The following is a 20,610-nucleotide window of genomic DNA, read 5'->3' as shown; positions in this document are numbered from 1 at the left end:
GTTAAGAGGATCCTCTCTCAGCGTTGACACCTGATTTAAATTGGAAGCAAGCAGCTCCCTCTGCCATGCCGAGAGGGATCATTCCAGCTCTTCTTTCCAGGTAACTGGCTCCAAAGGCGCAGTTACCACAGCCCGGGCTCCAGAGGATGCTCCAGAGGTCTACGAATGGCCCAGGAGTGGCTGGTTCAGTGGGTTGTAGAGAGGAAGGCTTGGTGACCTCAACCTGCAGGGCCATGGCAATAAAGCAGCAGCAGGCCTGATCCTTGTCGGCCTGAAATGCAGGGAACACGAGCGTTTTTAACCTTTGGAGACCCCACAGGAGTAGGTGAGGGAATCCTGGAAAGCCGCGTGCGTGCGCACCGGAGCCGCCACGGGAGGGAGATGAGAAGGCGTTTCCAAAGCAAGCAGGCAGCCCACTGATGCTGCTGCTGCTGCTGCTGCTGCTGCTGCTCTGCTGCTGCTGCTGCTGCCGGGGATGTCACGCCGGCACTTGGCAGCTGAATGTCACTCCTGCTGATGGGGACAGGCACCGCCACCTCGGGAGCCGCCGCGCTCGGCTCTGACCCCGGGCGCAGGGCAGGGTCACCTTCGCTCTGCCACCTGGGATGGGGACAGGGACGCCCCGGGGACATCAATCCAGAGTCCTGCTGCTGTTAGGGACCACCAGCTCGCAGGAGTTTGGGGGAAAATATCCTGAAGGTCTTGAGAAAAACATTCCTTCCGTGGGATTCCCTCTGGAGATCCTTTAGGGGGATCGAAGTGCTGCCATGTCACTGACAGAGGGAATAAAGAAACTTTAGGATAAAAGTGTGGTAAATTACCAGATGAAATTATTTCTGGCATTTACCCAAGTCCATAAAGCTGGAATTTGCCTTGGATGAGGAAGAGGGACTGCAGCTCAGCTTGTCATGGAAGTGAAACCAAAGATTTCCCTGTCCTAGGGAGGCATTCCCATGGAAAGCCTCCCCACTGCTATAGAACCAAGCCTCTGAGTTCCCAAAATCTGACATCATCTCCACAGGATGAAAAAACCATCCTTGCCCTGGGAGAGCCCCTGGGAGCCCCTGAGTGCTGCTGGGAAGGGAAGCCAGGAGCGGGGATGCTGCTGGGGTGTCCCCCCAATTCCCTCAGAATTCCCTGTTCTCATCTTTGTGTCACTGAGCACGAGGCTGCCCAGAGTCACCATCGGGGGTTTTGGGGTGGGAATGGCCCTGTCATTTCATCCAGAATATCCATCCCGAGGGATGGGGGTTTTGGGGTGGGGATGGTCATAGACAAAGAGCCACCATCCCCAGGAATGGAGATTTGGGGTGGGAATAGTCATAGAGGACAAAGAGCCCTGCTCCCAAGGGATGGGGATTGGGGTGGGAATGGTCTTGTCATCCAGAATATCCCCCCAAAGGATGGGAATTTGGGGTGGGAATGGTCATAGACAAAGAGCCACCATCCCAAGAAATGGGGATTTGGAGTAGGAATGTTCCTGTCATCCAGAACATCCATCCCCAGGGATGGAGATTTGGGGTGGGAACGGCCATAGAGGACAAAGAGCTCTGGTCCCAAGGGATGGGGATTGGTCACAGAGGACACACAGCCCCTGTCCTCAGGGATGGGGATTTGGAGGTGGGTCCTGTCATCCAGAACATCCATCCTGAAGGATTTGGATTGGGATGGAAATGTTCTTGTCATCCAGAACATCCATCCCAATGAATGGGGATTTGGGGTGGGAATGTTTATAGAGGACAAAGAGCCCTGGTCCCCAGGGATGGGATTTGGAGTGGGAATGGTCCTGTCATCCAGAACATCCATCCCCAGGGATGGGGATTGAGATGGGAATGATCACACAGGACACAGAGCCCCTGTCCCCAAGGATGGGGGTTTGGGGTGGGAATGGTCATAGACAAAGAGCCACCATCCCCAGGGATGGAGATTTGGGGTGGGAATGGTCATAAAGGACAAAGAGCTCTGGTCCCAAGGGATGGGGATTGGTCACACAGGACACACAGCCCCTGTCCTCAGGGATGGGGATTTGGGGTGGGAATGGTCTTGTCATCCAGAACATCCATCCTGAAGGATTTGGATTGGGATGGAAATGTTCTTGTCATCCAGAACATCCATCTCCAGGGATGGGGATTTGGGGTGGGAATGGCCATAGAGGACAAAGAGCCCTGGTCCCCAGGGATGGGGATTTGGGGTGGGAATGGTCCTGTCATCCACAGCATCCATCCTCAGGGATGGAGATTTGGGTTGGATTGGTCACACAGGATAGAGCCCTGGTCCCAAGGGATGGGGTTTGGGGTGGGAATGGTCCTGTCATCCAGAACATCCATCCTGAAGGATTGGAATTGGGGTGGGATTGGTCACACAGGACACAGAGCTCCTGGTCCCAAGGGATGGGGAATTTAGGATGGGAATGTTCCCGTCATCCAGAACATTGATCCCAAGGGATGAGGGTTTGGGGTGGGAACGGTTCTGTCCCACAGGACACACAGAAGGGCACAGAGGAGTTTTTGGGGTACCCCGAGTGCTCTGGTAGAGGAGAAGGGGAAGCATCTCCCATCAGCAGAGCAGCGGCTGCAATTCCCGCCGGCAGGAGGAGGAGGAGGAGGGCTGTGCGAGGTGAGGAAGAGGAGGGAGGCGCTGGGGGGGGCTCCCAGGGCGGTGTCTGCAGCCGAGCCGTGACACAAATGCGGCCGGACAGACATACAGAGCATGTAAACAGGCACATGGGGAGAGCATGTGCTGCTCCGCGCCGCCGGTGGAGAGCGAGCCCCGAGCAAAGGCGCTCGCACACACACACACACACACACACGCACCATTCCCACGGGGGATCTTCCAGCCTTGCCTTCATTCCTGGAGTGCCCAGAAGAGGAAAAAAAAAAAAAAATTTAAAAAGCCACAAAAAAATAGAGCGAGAGAGAGAGAGAAAGGGGGAGAGGTGAACGGCACGGAACGGTGATGGGAATGGCTTTGTACATGGCGCTAAAAATAGTCCTGGTGGTAAAGTCGATCGCGGAGGGGGAGGAGGGATGCCAGGGGATGGGAAGGCCGTGCTCCGGGGATGGAGAGGAAGGGCCCTAATTAGAGCTGCTAATTAGCCCCAAGCAGCAATGAGAGAGCGGTTGTGGGGGGCTCATTGCACCCCTCTGCTCGGGATGGAGGATTTGACACCCGGGGGAATGAGGAGCCCGCTGGAATTGGGGTGCTGTGGAGGGATTTGGGGTGTTTAGGGTGAGGAATTTGGGTCCTTTGAGGGGATTTTGGGGTGTTTAGTGGGAGGAAGGCTCTCTGCAGCTGGAATTGGGATCCTTTGAAGGATTTTTGGGTGTTTAGGGTGAGGAAGGCTCTCTGCAACTGGAATTGGGGTCCTTTGAGGGATTTTGGGTGTTTAGGGTGAGGAAGGCTCTCTGCAGCTGGAATTGGGTCCTTTGGGGGGATTTTTGGGTGTTTAGGACCAAAGCTCGTGGAAGGAGCCCTAATGTATATATAAAAATGCCTATATCCCCTAATGGTGAAGAGATAGGATCTGCAGGGAGAGGGGGAGCCAGGAAAGGATGATTTGGCTCAGGAGTCCGTGTGGGGTGCAGGTGATGGGTAGGGATGGAAAAGCAAAGGATGAGTGAGTTTGCAGATGGCCCTTTCAAACAAAGCCCAGCTCTCCCCAGCCCTGTCCAGCTGGGATCCCAAGCTGGGATCCCACTGAGCGGAGAGATTTTCCTGCTGGATTTTCCAGGGATTTTTTAAAGCCCGTGTTCCTGTTCCCTGTGCCGCGTTCCCTCCTGGCACAGCAGGGAGAGGTGCCATGGGAATAACGCCCTGCAGGAGGATGATTCACACGGGAATTTGAGGCAGGATGGAGCTGACACAGCCGGGCCCTGTGCCCATCCCGGTGCCCGAGGGAGGAGGAGGAGGAGCGGGAGGAAGGGGACGTGGCGTGAGCCAGCACTCGGGGTGTCACCCAGCCTGTCCCCACGCTGCTGCTGATGGACAGAGCCCCAAAATCCCCTGGGATGAATCCCTGGGGGGATCCAGGATGAGCAGCTGCAGGCTCAGAGTGAGAGAGACCCAGAGAGACTCTGTGTGGGGAAACTGAGGCACAGTGGTGGCAAGAGGGGCAGGACCTTGGCAAATCGGGGTGAAATTCCCTCATTTGTAGTGAAGAACACAATTTCTTCCAGCAGATCTCTCAGCATCCTTCAGCTCCATCCCGGAGGATGCTGAGGCACCAAACACCACCCCTGAGACCACATGGGAAGTGTGGTGCCATTTGGAGGAAAATCCAAAATCCCAATAATCGAAGATCTCCATAATTTTGGGGTGAGTTTCCTCCCCTTTTTTTGACAGGAGAGAGGAGCAGAGCCCTCCCTGCTGTCTCCCATCACGTGAAGGTTCTGGGTACTTCTCTCCATTCCCAAAGCCGTTTCTTGCAGGCTTTGCCTGTAAATGACTTTAATCTTCATAAGCCCAAAAAGTAAAGCTGCTTATCGGGCTGGGCCCTGCTGGAGCACTGGCAGGAACGGGGGCAGGATGTGGACAAGAGGAGGGGGGTCAGTCCAGGGGAGAGGAAACCCCACACAGAGGAGCTCCATCATCCCCATCCCCACCTGACACCCCGAGAAGGGGAAGGGGTGAGCACCAAATCTCCCCTCTGCACTCTCCATCCCACATCCCTGAGCTGTGCCCGTGTCCCACCACTCCATTTTTTCCCTTTTAACCCCGCTCCAAGAGGAATCTCGGTCTCGATGCCGGCCCGGAGCAGGCGGAGAGCTCCTGCCAAGCCGGCAGCCGGCGTTTAACGCTGAATAATTCCCTGCGGAGGAGCGGAACTATTCCAAACCTGCCAGACGCCACCTCCACCCGGCTCCCTGCGGGAATTCCAGCTCTGGGGACGGGGCCTGGGACATCGGGGTCTCACCTGCACAGGTGGGATAATCAGGGAAGGCAGCGAGGTGCAGCAATCAGCTCCAAACTGCTCCCCCAGAGCATCAGAAAGTAAAAAGTAAAATAAAAAGTAAAGGGGAGTTTTGGCATCACTTCATCCCTGTCACAGCCAGCTCCCACAGGCAGGATGCAATTCCTGCTCATCCTCACTGATTTGGGGAGGAGATGGGGGAGTCCACCCCCATTTTTTCCCCCGGAGCCGCTGGCAACAGAGGGGGGCCGAGGCGGGGTGTGCCGCGTCCGTATGGAATGGTTTTTTTATTACAGTTTTTAATCTCACAGTCGGTAGCATTACATGAGAATAAAGCACTGGACAGGACTGGAAAAAAAGGCCTCTGGAGACAGCATGCAAACATTGCAACGAGTTTAAAGCAAAACAACCCAAAAAAAGAAAAAGCGTCAGGCGGGGACGCGGCCGCGCTCTCCCGACCGGGCGGCGAGTCCAGCGTCTCCCCCTCAACCATCACTTCTGTCGCTGGGGGTTTCCTTTTCATGTGTCCGTTTCATTGGTTTATTTATTATTATTCTCCTTTGAACAACCTTCTTCTCTCTGTCTTTCTTTTTTTTTTTTTCCTTTTTTTTTTTCTTCTTTTAATTACATTAAAAAATAAGATTCGTACTTTAGTAAAATGCCCAACGCTCAGCTGGGCCCTTGCTCGAAATAATAAAAAAACAACGACAAAAAAAAAAAATAACCAAAAGAAACCCAAAACAATAAACGCTCCCCCCAAAACCGAGAAAATAACAAAAAATACCGCACAAAAATTAAAATAAAAAAACAAACAGCGTGGGAGACAAAAAAATGAAAACAAAAAACCCAAACCTGGAAAATAAAAATAAAAACTGACAGATTTGGAAGTTTGGAAGCAACCGGGGGGAATTGGAGGGGGGCTGAGCGCCCCCGGGGCTCCCTCCTGGTGCCGTGGTGGGGCAGGGGGGCTGAGCACCCCCGTCACCCCCAGCGTGGGTCCCCTGCGGCTGTGGGGCGGCAGAGCCCCCCCTCACAGGTAGAGCTCCTTCTCTTTGATATGCACTAGCTGTTCACGGAGCTGGTGGAAGGACGGCCGGTGGCCGGGGTCCAGCGTCCAGCACTTCTTCATCACCTCGTAGACGACGGCCGGACACCCGTCCGGAGCATCCATCTTGTAGCCCTTCTCCACGCGGGGCACCACGTCCTTCAGGGGCTGTGGGGAATTCGGGGGCTCAGGGAGGGGCTCTGCCCAAAAATCCGGGCTCAGCTCCCCCCCCTGAGCACCCTGGGGGCGCCCATCACTCACAATTCTCGGATAAGGCACTCGCCCGAAGGAGTAGATTTCCCAGAGGAGGATCCCGAAGCTCCACACGTCCGACTTGGTGGAGAATTTCTGCAGGGAGAGAAGCAGGCTCAGGCAGGGGTGTGGGATCTGCAGCTCCACAGAAGATTGTGCACTTTGGGTGTGGGAATCCCCAGTTTTGGAGAATTCTTTTGTTGGATAATATTTTAAGAAAAATATGGAGCTCAATCTAAAGTTTGCTTTTCTGCTTTGCTTGCTTTTAGCCATGCAGATTTGCCAACCTAAAACAAATGTCTGGGTGACTTTTTAGCTAATGCTTCAGGTTTAGATACCACATATTTGTCCAAGGTGGCCCCCAAGAAACCATTTTCCACCTGTTTGGTTGGTGTGCCAGTGGATGTTTGGCCAATCCCAAAAGATACTCAAAAAGCTGTATCAGGCACATTTATGGGATCATCCCCAAATAATTTCTGGATGCATGGGAAGAGTGGGCTCCTCACCTTCCCAAGGCATCTTCTGAGCCTCAAGAATTAGAGATCCTTGGCTCTATGTATGACCTATTGGGTCAAGTTTGATTATACAAAAAAAGATGGATCTTTAGCTAAAGATGTTACTCCCTTTAAAAATCAGACTTCATGATGCAACTATACTTCTTTAATTCAATCTGCATTTACTATTTCCTTCCAATTACCTGCTGGAAAGTTTTTCATTTGTGGAGACAGAGTTTGGCCTGCTATCCCAGCACACATCACAGGACCAAGGGTGGCAAGGGACCTTCCCCACCCTCAGGGCAGCTGCTTTGGGGGTCACAAAGCGCCAAGTGGCACCCAAGCACCATCTCTGGGACAGCCTGGAACGTTCCCCCTTCCTGCAGCTTCCACCACACCCAATGCCCCCCTCTGCTCTGCTCACCCACCTTTTCTCTAAGTGCTTCTGGTGCTGTCCACTTGACAGGCAGCTTGCCTGTGTCCTGTGTGGAGGAGGCTTCCTTGGTGAGCCCGAAGTCGCTGACCTTGGCGATGTTGTCCTCCGAGACCAGCACGTTCCTGGCCGCCAGGTCCCGGTGCACGAAGTTGTTGGCTTCCAGGTACTCCATGGCTTCACAGACATCTCTGCCAGGGGCGGGGGGCACAAGGGGGTTGGCAGGGCGGCCCCAAAGCGCGGGTAGGGTGGGTCAGGGGGGTGGGCATGGCTTTGTCTGGTACTTACAGGGAGAACTTGAGCAGACAGTCTGCCCCGAGCACCGACCGCCCGCGTGATCGCAGGTAATCTACTAGGCTGCCCTGAGGCAGGGTGGACAGAGAGAGAGGGGTGAGCAGGGCCAGCAGCACACCTGCTGTACCTCTCTTGGGGGGCAGGACAAGGGGAGATGTCCCTTTAAGATAGGGCAGGACCCAGGCATGATGTCCCTTTAGGATGGGGCAGGACCCAGGGATGATGTCCCTTCTTCGTGAGGCAGAACCAGGGAAGATGTCCTTTAGAATGGGCAGATCCAGGATACATCCTTCTTCGTGGGGCAGGACCCAGGGAGATGTCCTTTTAGAAAGGGGCAGGACCCAGGGATGATGTCCCTTTAGGACGAGGGAGGACTCAGGATGATGTCCCTCCTCATGGGCAGGATCCAGGGATTGTCCCTTTAATATGGGCAGGACCAGGGAGATGTCCCTGTAGGGTAGGAAGAACCCAGGGATGATGTCTCTCCTCATGGGAGGACAGGGAGATGTCCCTGTAGGATGGGGCAGAACCCAGGGATGATGTCCCTTTATGATGAGGCAGGACCCAGGGATGACATCCCTTCTTCGTGGGGCAGAACCCAGGGAAGATGTCCCTTTAGAATGAGGCAGAACCCAGGGAGATGTCCCTTTAGGATGGGGCAGAACCCAGGGAGATGTCCCTTTAGGATGGGGCAGGACCCAGGGGAGATGTCCCTGTAGGATGGGGCAGAACCCAGGGATGATGTCCCTTTAGGATGAGGCAGAACCCAGGGAGATGTCCCTCTAGGATGGGGCAGAACCCAGGGAGATGTCCCTTTAGGATGGGGCAGAACCCAGGGAGATGTCCCTTTAGGATGAGGCAGGACTCAGGGATGATGTCCCTCCCTCATGGGGCAGGACCCAGGGAGATTGTCCCTTTAATATGGGGCAGGACCAGGGTAGATGTCCCTCCCTCATGGAGCAGGATCAGGGCAGATGTCCCTCCTTTATGGGACAGGACCCAGGGGAGATGTCCTTCAAACGAGGGGCAGGACACAAGGATGATGTCCCTCCCTCAAGGGGCAGATCTGTGGATGCCACCCCCACTGTGAGCCAGCAGTGGGACAAGGGACATGCCACCAGCAGCCTCCCCCGTGTCCCCAGCAATATGCAGCCCAAGCTGGCGTGACTCAGCCGTACCAGGGTGAAGCCCCAGGGATGTGGGGGACACAAGGGGACAGAGGGGGAGGGCAGGTGGCCGTGTGGGGGGGTCTCACCTTGGCCATGTACTCGGTGACGATGTAAAGGCCACTCTTCTCCTCCACAATCACCCCCAGCAGCTGCACCAGGTTGCTGTGTCGGAGCTGCCTGCGTGGCACAGCAGGGCTCAGGGCGGGGGTTTGGGGACAACAGGGGTGTCAGGGGCCACCCACCGTGCTGGCAGGCCCAGAGGTGCCCCCTCCCTCACGCTGTCCCCCGGTGAGGGTGACACTCACGTCATGACGGACGCCTCTGCCAGGAAGGCCTGCGCTGTGGCGTCGTTTTTAATGCACTTCACGGCGACTTTGTTCCCCCGGTAATCCCCCAGCATCACGTCTGCAGGCCAGGAGAGACGGGCACAGGAAGCATCCCAGCCTCCTGGGGCCCCACAGGAGCCCCCCCCACCACTCAGGGCCACCACGGGCTGGGGACAGCGGGCTCACCTCCGAATTCCCCTTTGCCAATGATCTGTAGCAACTTGAGGTCCTTCATGTTGAGGGCCCAGCCGCCTGCACGGGGGGAAAAGGGGGAGTGAGGGGGTGCTGGGGGGTGCCCAGGGGCAGGGGAGGGGGCACCACGGCCACTCACTGCGGGAGAACTCGTCCTGTGCTGCCACCGTGCCCTCCATCAGCTTGGGTTTGATGAGGCGGGTGCAGAGCCCGTCTGCGTCCGTGGTGTAATGCTGGGGGGACACAGCGGGGCCCGGGTGACACCTCGGCACGGGGTTGGTGGTGCCGGGCTCTGAGGTCCCACCAGGTGGCAGCACGAGGCCACGGACACGCCTGGTGGCGGCCGAGAGCCTCGTCCCTCCTCCTCCTCCCTCTGTCCCCAGCAGAAAGGAAGAGCACCCACCGCCCCCCAACCCTGCAACCCCACAAGCTCTGATGTCCCCACAGGGCATTCCAGCGGCGGCCTCACCTCCACCAGCTGCATGAGGTTCTCAAAGTAGACCTCCTCGTCGATGCTGAGCTTGCTGGAGGAGTAGATGATGCGGTAGTGCTCCACCTTGCCCTCGCAGCTGACGCACAGCGTGTAGTCCCCGGGGTAGTTGGTGCTCTCCCGCACCAGGAACAGCCCCGTCTCGGGGGGGTACAGCAGCCTCTCCGCCTGCTCCCGCGTGATCTTCCCGTGGAACCACCTGCAGGGCCACGCGGGGCGGGCTGAGGGCTGCCTGCACCCCTGTGGGGCTGTGCTTGGCTGTGCAGCAGCTTTTGGCCCTGCCTGCGAGGGGACGGTGCTCCTCGCTGTCACCGTGCCGCTCCTGGCTGTCCCCACCCACCCTGTGACACAGCGCCCTCCATGGCGTCCTGATCCCCTCATCCTGCTCCCTCCTCCTGGCCCCTGCTGGGATTCTGTCCCTCTGCACGCTCCCAGGAGGTTTCTCCTCCAGCCTGGGAGTCACTGGCAGCTCTGGGATGCAGCAGGAACATCAAACCCATCCCTCCTCTACAGACCCCATTCCAACCTTCCCTCTTCCTCCCAGCAGCCTTTACCAAACCCTAGGTTAGATAAACCTAACCCTAGGTTAAGTAAACCTAGGTAAACCTAACCCTAAGTCAGCCTAACCCTAACCCCAGCCTTGGGAAAAAAAAAAAAATTAAAACAGAATCCAACCATCGAATCACCTTCCCAGCCATGCAGGCAGCTCCCAAAACACCCAGAGCTCTCCCCAGCAGCAAATCCCAATCCCAAATCCACGCTGTGCCCCGTGAGGAATGTCCCTTCTGCCACAGGGATGCTGCAGCCCCAGAGCCCTGGCTGGGTACTCACGGCATGAGGCTGAGCTTGATGCCAGCTTTGACCCCTTCCCGCTTCTGCACGTAGTTAGCAGGGATGATGCCCTCCCTGCCCACCTTGTTCTTCGCCTTGTACCAGTTGGGATCCTGTGGGGACACATCAGGGTGTCACAACGAGCCCGTGGTCCCTGCATCCCACCCGAGGAGCCCTCTGGGGGTTCCCCTTGCTGGCTGCAGGCAGGATGGGATGAGCAGGGCATTGGGGTCGGTGCTGGGACCACCAAACCCCAGTGCTGGTGGCCCCACAGGGCTCACTGTGATCCCAGAGCCCCCCAAACCCAGAGCCCCTCTTTTCCTTCCCTGGAGAGGAGCCCAGCACCGCTGCCTCTCCCATCCCTCCTCCACCTCCCAGGAGGCACTCGCCTTTTGGAGAAACCTTAACTAACGAGGCCATGGATTAATTAACCAAGCTCCTGGCCAGATTCACAGCCAGCCAGCGGGACTGGCAGGACCAGGGGCTGCCACTGGCACGTGCCAGGGCGTGCAGGGACAGGGAAAGGGGACAGCTCACCTTGGTGACAGCCACGATGGTGAGGACGTCTCCTTTGCTGAAGGGCAGGTCCTGCTCGGCGGTACCGTGGAAGTTGTACTTGGCGATACATTCTGTACCAGATGGCCACACGGCCTGGCAGGAGCAGGGGGTGCCATCAGAGCCCTGCCCGAGCGTGCCACCCACCCCTGGCACCCTCAGGGACCCCCCTCACAGATGGGAACCCAAAGGGGGTCTGTTTGAACCAAGTGTCCCCACGTCCCTCCTGAGCGCTGGATGGCTCCATGGATGGACGTGCCAGCCTCATGGAGGGTGGCTCCATGCCCTCCTCTCCTCACCCAGAGCTTACCTGCATCCCTGACATCTTCTCAGGAGGTTGGGGGAGCGACTCTCACAGGGGGGACACCTCACTTGGTACCATGAGACCTGCACGGGGGGAAAGGATGGCTGAGAACGGGGCACGGCAGGAACGAGGCACAGCACGGCACGAATGAGGTGAGAGGAGGATGCAGCACCCCCCAAAGGATGCTCTCAGGCCAGGTGAGCATCTCTGCTCCCTCCAAGAACAGGTCCTGCATCCAAAATATCCCCAAACTGAGGTGGAAGTGGGAGCTCCAGGCCCGCTCAGCCCCTGCAGTTGGGGTGGGAGCAGCTGCTCACCCGGATTAGGAGGCATTTGCACGGATCCAGCTTCTGAAGAACTGAGGTTCTGAGTGCAGCATCTGCACCAATGAAAAGTCCAGCACAGCGTGGAGATGCCCAGAGAAGGGAAGGGAACAGAGATGACCTCCAGAAGTCCATCCCACTCTTCTCCCAGGCTACACAGCCAGAGCCCTGCTCTCCCTGGTGACCCACACATGGAAACATCCAGCCCTGAGAGCTTCCCAGGCCTGGGATCCAAAAGAAATAAACCAAAAACTGCTCCCTGCAGCATGAAAACCACTGGGACAGTGGAACGTGCAGCTCCTGGAGCCCAGGGGGATGTGCTGCCCGGGGGTGCTGTGCTCTGGGATGGCTGTGTGGGAGGGAGGGGAACAAACCCGGCTTTATTCCTGCCGCTCCAGCCCCCGGCACGGGATGAAGTCACCGGCCCCACAATCAAACCAGGCTTTCTTGGGCTGGGGCACCGGGGTCGTGCCAGGCTGGGGGGCACAAGGGGGGACACACACAGAGCAACCCCAAAACCCCACCCAAAAATTGCTGAATCCATCCCCTCCCGTGGGGTCACCGCCGGCAGCGCTGCCGTGGCGTCAGGCAGGGCTGGGAGTATTTTGGGAAGGAGGAAGTGAAACGAGGGGCAAGGAGGAGGAAGGAGATAAGGGGCAGAGCTGCGGGAGGAAGAGCTCGGTGAGAACGTGGCCCTGTTTCCACCACGTGCCCGCAGCCTTCCGGAAAAGGCGTCACGCTCCCCCCTGCACCTCCGTCACCTTCCCCAGCGTGGGGACACGGCAAACGGCTCTCTGCTTTTGGCAGAAATCAATGCTGGGGTGTTCACCCCAAAAACAGAGCCTGGGCACCTGAGGGACTCCATCCCCACAGTGCTGCGGGGGTTTCTCTGCCAGCCAGCCCAGGGAAAGCTGGAGATGGCACCCAAACCCAGCCTGGTGGCACCTTGGGGACACTGCCAGGAGTGCCAGGATCCAGGGGAGGGCAGAGCACGGCAATTCTGGGCTGGGGAGCACCAGCTGGGACCCACAACTGCAAACCCAGAACGTTCCCAGCTCCAACCCCCAGCTGCTCCAAGCTGATTTTTGCTTAAATTTTGGATTTACACCTGGCACGGAACAAAGATTTCACCCAAGGGGTCTGGATCCCACCAGTCTGAAAGGCAGCACCAGAAATGCAGGGAATAAACCCCGCTCTCCAGGCTGTGGAGGGATGTAGCTGAAGCCTGGAGGGAGGTTTAAGGAGGGAATTTCCCATGGCTGGGGCTCTCAGCCCTGTTCCCCATGCAGGCTCCCGTGGGACAGCGAGCACAGGCTGTTGCTCAAGGAGAGCTCCAGCCCAAAGCCCTGAGTCAGCGCTTCCCACCAGCCAGGCCTTGCTTCCAAACAGCCCAAAAGCAGCAGGATGGAGCTTTCCACCAGCTGGAAAACCCTGGAGCCAGTGCAAGGGATGCCCAAAGGTTCACCCCACAAAGGTTTTCCACTCCGTGCAGGAGCTGAATCCTGCCAGTCCCAAAGGCCGCTTGTTTGGGCTTTCAGCTCACGGATGTCACCAGCATTTATATTTGATAAATGCAGCAAGGATACAAAATTCATAGCCTGCCTTCATAAGGAGAATTTTTTTTTCCCTGCTAAAGAGGAAACTGCTTGAGCAAACCCCACCAAGAACACGCTGCAGCCAGCCCAGGCTTTTTTATCTTCCCAGATCGTGGATATTCATGGCACAGGACTGTGGCATTGTTATAATCACACACAATAAATCCGCCTTTCACTTTTAAAGAGGGAGGTGGTTCCAACACCAGGGGCTGCCCCTCAGCCCAACACAGGCCTTCCTCCTCTGAGCCTCTTTTTAATCGTCACCTCATTTCTGCCTCAAAGCCGAGACTTTCCGAGGAAGAGGAGGAGGAAACCACACGGGGCAGCCGCCAAAGCAGCCCCGAAGGCCCCGTGTGACAGCCAGCGGTGTCACCCGGGCCAGCCCCGGCCCCGAGCCCGCCCTGCGCATCCCTCGGGATGCTGGGCTGGGAGAAGGACCTGGAGATGCTGCCCGAGGGGATGCACAGCTTCAAAGCAGCATCCTGTGCCTGCCGGGAAACCACGGGCATCGCCCCTGCTCGCTCTGCTCCAGCAGGATGTGCAGCAGCACATGAAAGAAATTAATAATCATTAAAAAAAATTAGCCAGGGAGCAGCCGGGCTGATTGGGCAGAGCCCAGTGCTGGGTTTGGCTCTTCCCAGCCCTGCCAGGCTAGGGTTTGTTCCTTTGCAAGCTCAGGATGTGCTCAGGTGAACCAAAACCCAGCTCCCTTGTTTGCCCAGCGCAGCATCCTGGATGCAGGAGCCCCAGGGATGGATCTCATCCCCCAGGATGGATCTCATCCCCCAGGTCCATCCTTCATTTCCCAATGGGAAGGCTGGCCTGGCAGCCAGGAGCCGGGCAGGGCAGGTACAGCCAACATCTCTGAGAATCCAAAGGGCACTGGGGAATGAGCTGGGGACAGCGTTCCTCTCATTAATCAAAATAAAACCCAGTCGTGCCAGACCCACGGGCAGGCTGGGAGAGGAGTTTGGGAGCTCCACCATCACCACGGGGTGGGCAGGTGAAGGATGCTGCAGCTCAGCTTCAAACACAAGCAGGAGAAGGGGCAGCACCTGCCCAGCACCAGGATGGCTCTGTTGAAATGAAGTTTGATGGCACAGAAGCCTCATTCCCAACGGGAACAGGTGTGTGGGCATCACCCACACCCACCCCTTCCCGTGCACCCACCTCCCAATGAAGTCCTTTAAACTTCAAAAAACAAGCAAAAAAAAAAAAAAAAAAAAAAAAAAAATCCCAAAGCCACCCCAAACCAGACAACATCCTCCCTGCCTCTGAGAGATGTTATCTGCTGTTATTACAACGAACACCTACGATTACTCTAATCGAAAGAAAAATGTTCCTCCTTCATCTCGCCTGAGAGCTCGCAGCGTTTCGGAGCTGCTCCCCCAAACCAGCCCTGGCCTGCAAAAAAAAGGGGGAAGGAGCTTCTTTTTCAGGGGTTTTGAAATTCTTTTAGAAGAGAAAGAGAGGATGCTGTTGGTCAGAGAGCTGGAGGTACCCGTGGGACAGGTGGTGGAGGCCTGCAGAGAAGCTGCTCCCAGCCCCACATTGCAAAGAGGATTTCCTGGTCCTCCTTTACCCTACAAAAACCTCACCACGGTGACTTTCCAGCAGAAATCACCCCAATGTCCCCTTCCCAAGTGCTGTCACCTGGGGACGGGGACAGGACGTGGAGCAGGGCACGGAAGGGTTTTTTTGGCAAACGCCTGCTCGAAACCGAAAAGCTGGGGGCAGGCAGCTGTCAAAGGACAAAGAGGCACCCCAAAACCCCACAAAACGCCCCAAAACTCCACAAAACGCCCCAAAACTCCCAAAAACTCCCAAAAACTCCCTGCCTTTGCAGGGGTAACCCCACGGCTCCCACGAGGGAGGATGGGGATGCTCCCAAAATCTCCCGCATCCCTCCGGGGACTTCTCCTCGCCAGGATGGGGCCGTGCTCCTGCTTGGGTCCAGCGGGAACAAACCCCTGTCCCGGGAGGAAGGCTGCCATCATCCTCCTCCTCCTCCCATTCGCCTTTTTTTGATAATTTTTTTTTTTGGGGGGACTTTTTGATTTTTCGGGGGGGACTTTTTTTTTTTTTTCCGCCCGATGGCACAACCCGTTTCGCTCTCGCTAAACCAAGAGCAACAGCCGCGGCTATAAATAACCCGCCGCCGCCTTATTGCCCGAAAAAAATTAAAAAAAATAAAAGACAACAACAACAAAAAAAAACCTCCAAAACCCAACAAAAACAAACAACAACAAAAAAAAAAAGCCCCAAATTTTAAAACGTTCAACCCAACAAGGAGCTGCCAAGCGCTCCGAGCAGCCGGGCTGAGCCCGCGGGCCTTTGTACGGGATGGGGATGCAGCGGCAGGGGGAGGTGGTACCCCCGGCGGGCTCGGAGCCCCGCAGCATCCCTCGCCGTGCCGGGGGCGGCTCTCTGTGCCCGTGCGGGACGGGAACGGGGCGCGGGGTCCCCGGGGACTGCGGCGGGGCGGGAGCGGCCGTGCGGGGTCACCGGGGGTCAGGCGGGGCCGGACCCGCGCCCCCCCCCGGCCCATTGTCCGCGCCCCGCCGGTTCCCGCGGCGGTCGGTCACTCACCTCCGTGCGGGCAGGGGCTCAGCCCGCCGCCGGCTGCTCCATGCGGCGCCGCCGGGGCCTCCGGGCTCGCCTGGGCCGGCGGGGGGGCGCGGGGGGGCGGAAGGGGCGGGGGAAGCCGGAGCCGCCGCCGCCGCCGGAGCGCGGCGGGGCCCAGCGCGGCGGGTGCGCGGGGGGCGCGGGGCGGGCGGGGCGCGGGGGGTCCCGGGGCGGCGGGGCCGGAGGGACGGACCGAGGGAGGGAGGGAAGGAAGGAGGGACGGAGGGAGCGGCGCCCGGAACCGGAGCGCCCCGAGCGCAGCGCGCATGCGCCGCGAGCACCGCGCCGGCGGCGGGGTGGGGGCAGCGGGAGGAGCGCGGCGCCACCTGGCGGTCACCGCCGGTAGCGCCACAAAGCGGGGACAGCGGGGACAGAGGGACAGCAGGGACAGAGAGACCGACAGAGGGGACAGAGGGACAGCGGGGACAGAGGAACCGAGAGCGGGAACGGCAGGGACAGCGGGACCCGCACCGCGGATGGGACACGCACTGGGAGCGGCAGCGGCAGCAGCACCGGGACACGCACCGGTAACGCATCCCCACAGGCACCGGGACCGGCATAGGGTAGTGGGACCTGCACCGGCAATGGGAACGGGAGCGGGACCGGGAACAAAAAAGGGAGCGGGAGCCGCACCGCGACAAGGAATGGAACAGGCAGCGGCAACGGGAGCCGCACCGGCAATGGGAGCGGGAACTGCACCGGGAGCGGGACTGCCACCGGCGCCCGCATGGGGACCGGTAAAGGGACCCGCACCGGAACGACACCGGCACCGGGATCCGCAGTCGGAACGGGATCCGCACCAGGAGCAGCACGGGGACCGGGACCGACCCCGCGGTTCCTGCCCGGTGTGTGCTCACATGGGTCCAAAGTAGCACTGAAATGATGCTAAAATGGCAGTAAAAGAATAAAAAGCGTTATAAAGTCTACAATAAATAACGTAAAATCGTCAAATGACAATTAAAAATATATAATATAATATAATATAATATAATATAATATAATATAATATAATATCTTTAAGGTCCCTTCCAACCTAGCCCATTCCCTGAATCTGTAGTCCTAGGAGATATTATATGTAGAATTATTGTTATTAATACTAACAATAATGCAATAAAATAGCTTAAATAACTAATAATAAATAGCATGACATCACATAAACATACCAGAGAGCATAGCATAATGTAATGTCATATAACGACATGATATGACATCATAATATAGAATGAATATGTGATCTTTAAGGCACCTTCAACCCAACCCATTCCCTGATTCCATGGGGACAAAGGGACCGCAGGGGACAGGGAAAGTCGGGGTGCAGCACCAGGGAGGTCGCAGCAGCCACGGGAGCGGGGTGCCAAGCCCAGCCCATCTTTGGGAAGCACATCCTTGCTCCAACAGCGAGCAGGAAAGATCCAGGGATGCATTACTGGGGTGAGCCCCGAGATCCCCCCGGCGTCTGGAATGTTCCTCTGGCCTCAGGGAGGTGTGGAAGGGGCTCCATCCTCTCCCAGGCTCCTTCTGGGAGGAACTGAAAGCAGCTGAAAGTGCACCAGAAATGCACCCGCGGTCACCGAGCCACGCACCCCGCCCCGGTTCTGCCCTGCACCCACCCGGTTCTGCCCTGCCCTGCACGCACCCAGCTCTGCCTGCACGGTCTCGGCCTCTTTGGGGTGGCTGGGAACGGGAATTCCACAAAAAATCCTCATCTTGCCCCGCAAGCCCCAAGAGCCTCAGCATCCCCAGGGCTGGTGCGGGGATTGGGCTGAGGCTGCTCCGTGCAAGGGGACATGGAGGGTGCTGCAGGTCCCTCCTGGCTCCTCCACACAGGAGATGCCACCACTGTGGTGGCCACAGGGGTCCCAGCTGGGTGCTGGTCCCTCCTGGCTCCTCCACAGCCCAGGTTCCAGGTGCAGACAGTGGATGGAGCCCACAAAGCTCCTCCTCTCCCCCGAGGCTGGGGCCACCTTGGATGGGCTCAGTCCCCTCTGGAGCCCTTTGGGATTCCAGTCCTGGCTGGAATTTTTCCCTGGAAGGGTCTGGGTTTGAGGGTGGGTGATGCCCTGGCTGGAAGGGAAGGATGGGTTCACGGGCAGCAAGGCTGGGATAGACATCTCCATCTCCATCATCTCCATCTCCATCTCCATCTCCATCTCCATCTCCATTTATCTCCATCATCTCCATCTCCAGGAGAGGGGGCCCTTCAGCCGGCTGGGATGGGCAGGGAAGCAGAAAATAAAGGAAAGGGGACAAGAATGCAACAAAGGAGGAACTGAGAGTGAAATCCCGGCGGAGTGAAGGATGGAAAATCGCCTGCCCCGCCGCTCTGCATCCCTGCCTGGTTGGATGGGCTCCTTGCGGAGCTCGGAGCGTCCGAGGGCGGGATGCGAGGGCGGGCAGGGAAAGGGAAGCGATCCTGCCGGGATGTACGAGACAGCGCAGGCGGTGGCTGCGAGCAGCCGAGTAAAGCCAGCGCGACAGCTCCCGGCTCATTGCAGCCTGCAGAATTCACCTTCCAGCCCCAAAAGCCCCGGAGGGAGCCGGGTTTGGTTTGGCCGGTTCTGCGGCTCCCAGCCCTCCCGGGGCTCTGGGGGATGCGGGATGCCCTACAGGGGGGGGGTCAGTCTACGACAGATCCCCCTCCCCAAATATCTCTCCCTGCAAAAAGTGCCCCGTGAGCGGTACAGCCCGGCGCTCCCCGGTGCCACCGGCGGAGCTGTGTCACAGGTGCCACCGGAGGGCGTTCGGGGACAGCTTCAGCTTCTCTCTCCAACCCAGCCCTGCCTCTCGGGGTGCTTCCTCCCTCATGCCAACCCCAAACCCGCCTCGGCTGAGGGGGACAGCCTCATTTCAGGGCTCTCCCTCGTTCCTCTCGTTCCGGGATGTTTTAAATTGGAGAGCAGGGTGGGGATGCTGGCTCTCACCAGGGATCCCACCATCTCTGTGTCCCCATCTGCCTGTGTCCCCCACTGTGACAGCACCAGCCCTGCTCTATCCACCCTGCTGGTTTGATAGAGCCAAGTGGCTCCTGCAATCTGCCAGCCAGAAGCGGGGCAGCTGAGTTTTGTTTGCCAGGGAAAAGGGCCGAGGTTTGTGTTCGGGGGCCTGTGGCTGGCTGGCTCCTGAAAATCCACGATACGCAGGATGGTTCCCAGACCCAAGGTGGCAGCCTTGGGGACACCCAGGGGACAGCCAGCCCCGAGTGTATCCCAGCTCTCCACATCGTGCAAAGCTTGGGGAGCATCCACCATCCCAGAGGCTTTTGGCTCACACTGCCAGTGCTTTTGGGACCTGGGGGCCCCAGTGCTCCCATCTCTCAGCCCATGGAAAATCCTGCCAGGGTGAGTGTACAGGTTTGAGGGAATTCCTGGGATCCCAGAGCTTTTCCTGAGCAGGGCTTTGCGTGCAGGGAGGAGCTATCTCTGCATCTCTGCTGTTCCCTTCTAGCCTGGGGACAAACTCCATGCTTGCCCTCTGATTCACAGGTGCCTTGTGAATCACCCTTGAGAATGGCACAGGGCGATCGATCAGCCCAAACTCTGCCTCCTTCCCCCGGGAGGAGGGAGGGCAGTAGGGAAAAGGGTTCAGGCTGATTTGGAAGCACTGCTGGAGCAGAGCCACGTGCTGGGTTTAAAGTGCCCATCTCCTTTGGATCCAGCTCTGCTGCACCCACAGGTCCAACCTGGACTGATTAGAGAACCGGCAGCTCCCTCACCCACCAGCTCCTGCACCCCAGAAGCTGCTCAGGGAGGTTGAGCAGAGATTTTTATCCCTTCCAAAAGGCAGAAACCAGTGTGAAGTTCTGTGCATGGTGTTGGGGGGTTTTCCTCTGTCACTAGTGCAGGGGACAAACAGCAAAAGCGAGACACAGAATTATTGATCCCCACAGGGAATGGCTCCTGATAACAGATCACAAAGAGCCAAAGGACAGAAATTAGAGATGCAGGGTTCACTTTTAATTGGGAGGGCTGTTGGGTGTTAGAGCAACTCCTCTCTTCCCCCCAGGAGAGTCACAAGGGGTTGTTCTGGCCCATTTTGGGGCTGGGGACTGATTTCCCCAGAGAGGAGGTGCCACCAGCCCGAGTGCTGGCATCAGGCAGAGGGAGAAGCCTGTGTCTGCCCAGAGCTTTTCCTGCAGGAATGAGGGTGCTGGGAGCATTTGGAAGCGGAGCTGGAGCCCTGCTGCTGTGGCTGGACTCATGACTCACTTTAAAACCAACCATAAAAGCAATTTTGCATGGAGCGATCAAAGCTTCCCTGGCTTATCACCACCCCGATTCCAGTAACGAAACCGCGGCGCTCACAGACTGCCCGGGCAGTAATTGGAGGGCTTAATTGAGGAAGGTCATTAGGGGCAGGCAAAGATAGGGCAACTGGAGCCTCTCACCTCCTGTGAGCTGCTGAGGCTTTCACAGCAGCCGTGGTGAAAAGGGGAGGTTCAGGCTGGATACCAGGAAAGGCTCCTCACCCACAGGGAGGGCGGGCACTGAGTGGGCACAGCCCCAGGAGCTCCAGGAGCGTTTGGACAGTGCTCTGAGGCACAGGGTGGGATTGTTGGGGTGTCTGGACTGATGATCCTTGGGGTCCCTTCCAGCTGAGGAGATTCCATACTGTGATTTTGTGGAGCCCAGCAGGAAAGCTGGGGCCTCTGCTGGGGTCTGGCCTGTTGGAAAGGATGTCCAAGGAGTGGTGAACATGCAGGGGGTTCAGACCAAGGTCTCAGAGGTCCCTCCTGCCTTTGCAGAATTCCTGGAAAGGTCTTCCACAGCTCTGTGG

The 20,610-nt window shown here is 57.7% G+C and overlaps 1 protein-coding gene across 1 annotated transcript; it reads right to left on the bottom strand.

Annotated features, from left to right (window-relative positions):
• Positions 1–5,170: 5,170 nt before the first annotated feature.
• Positions 5,171–15,931, bottom strand: CSK (C-terminal Src kinase). Its single transcript, XM_064722390.1, has 13 exons — positions 15,802–15,931; positions 11,301–11,377; positions 10,973–11,086; positions 10,436–10,548; positions 9,584–9,803; positions 9,254–9,347; positions 9,109–9,174; positions 8,902–9,001; positions 8,683–8,773; positions 7,422–7,495; positions 7,129–7,324; positions 6,216–6,302; positions 5,171–6,122 (listed from the first exon to the last, which is right to left on the bottom strand). Exons 2-13 carry the CDS (start codon positions 11,313–11,315, stop codon positions 5,940–5,942), a joined length of 1,353 nt encoding a protein of 450 aa, XP_064578460.1. The 5' UTR covers positions 11,316–11,377; positions 15,802–15,931; the 3' UTR covers positions 5,171–5,939.
• Positions 15,932–20,610: the final 4,679 nt, after the last annotated feature.

The sequence above is a fragment of the Zonotrichia leucophrys genome, chromosome 10 (assembly GCF_028769735.1).
Source record: "Zonotrichia leucophrys gambelii isolate GWCS_2022_RI chromosome 10, RI_Zleu_2.0, whole genome shotgun sequence".
Lineage (NCBI taxonomy): Eukaryota > Metazoa > Chordata > Aves > Passeriformes > Passerellidae > Zonotrichia > Zonotrichia leucophrys.
This window is presented reverse-complemented; position numbering and strand designations above follow the sequence as displayed.

Bases quoted from the DNA above. Each gene is read 5' to 3' on its own strand.
- CSK (XM_064722390.1), bottom strand. The intron at 9,175-9,253 runs GTGAGTGGCCGT...CCCCCCGTGCAG, and splicing joins ACAGGACGAGTTCTCCCGCA to GCGGCTGGGCCCTCAACATG. The intron at 6,303-7,128 runs GTGGGTGAGCAG...CTCTCCCTGCAG, and splicing joins CAGAAGCACTTAGAGAAAAG to AAATTCTCCACCAAGTCGGA.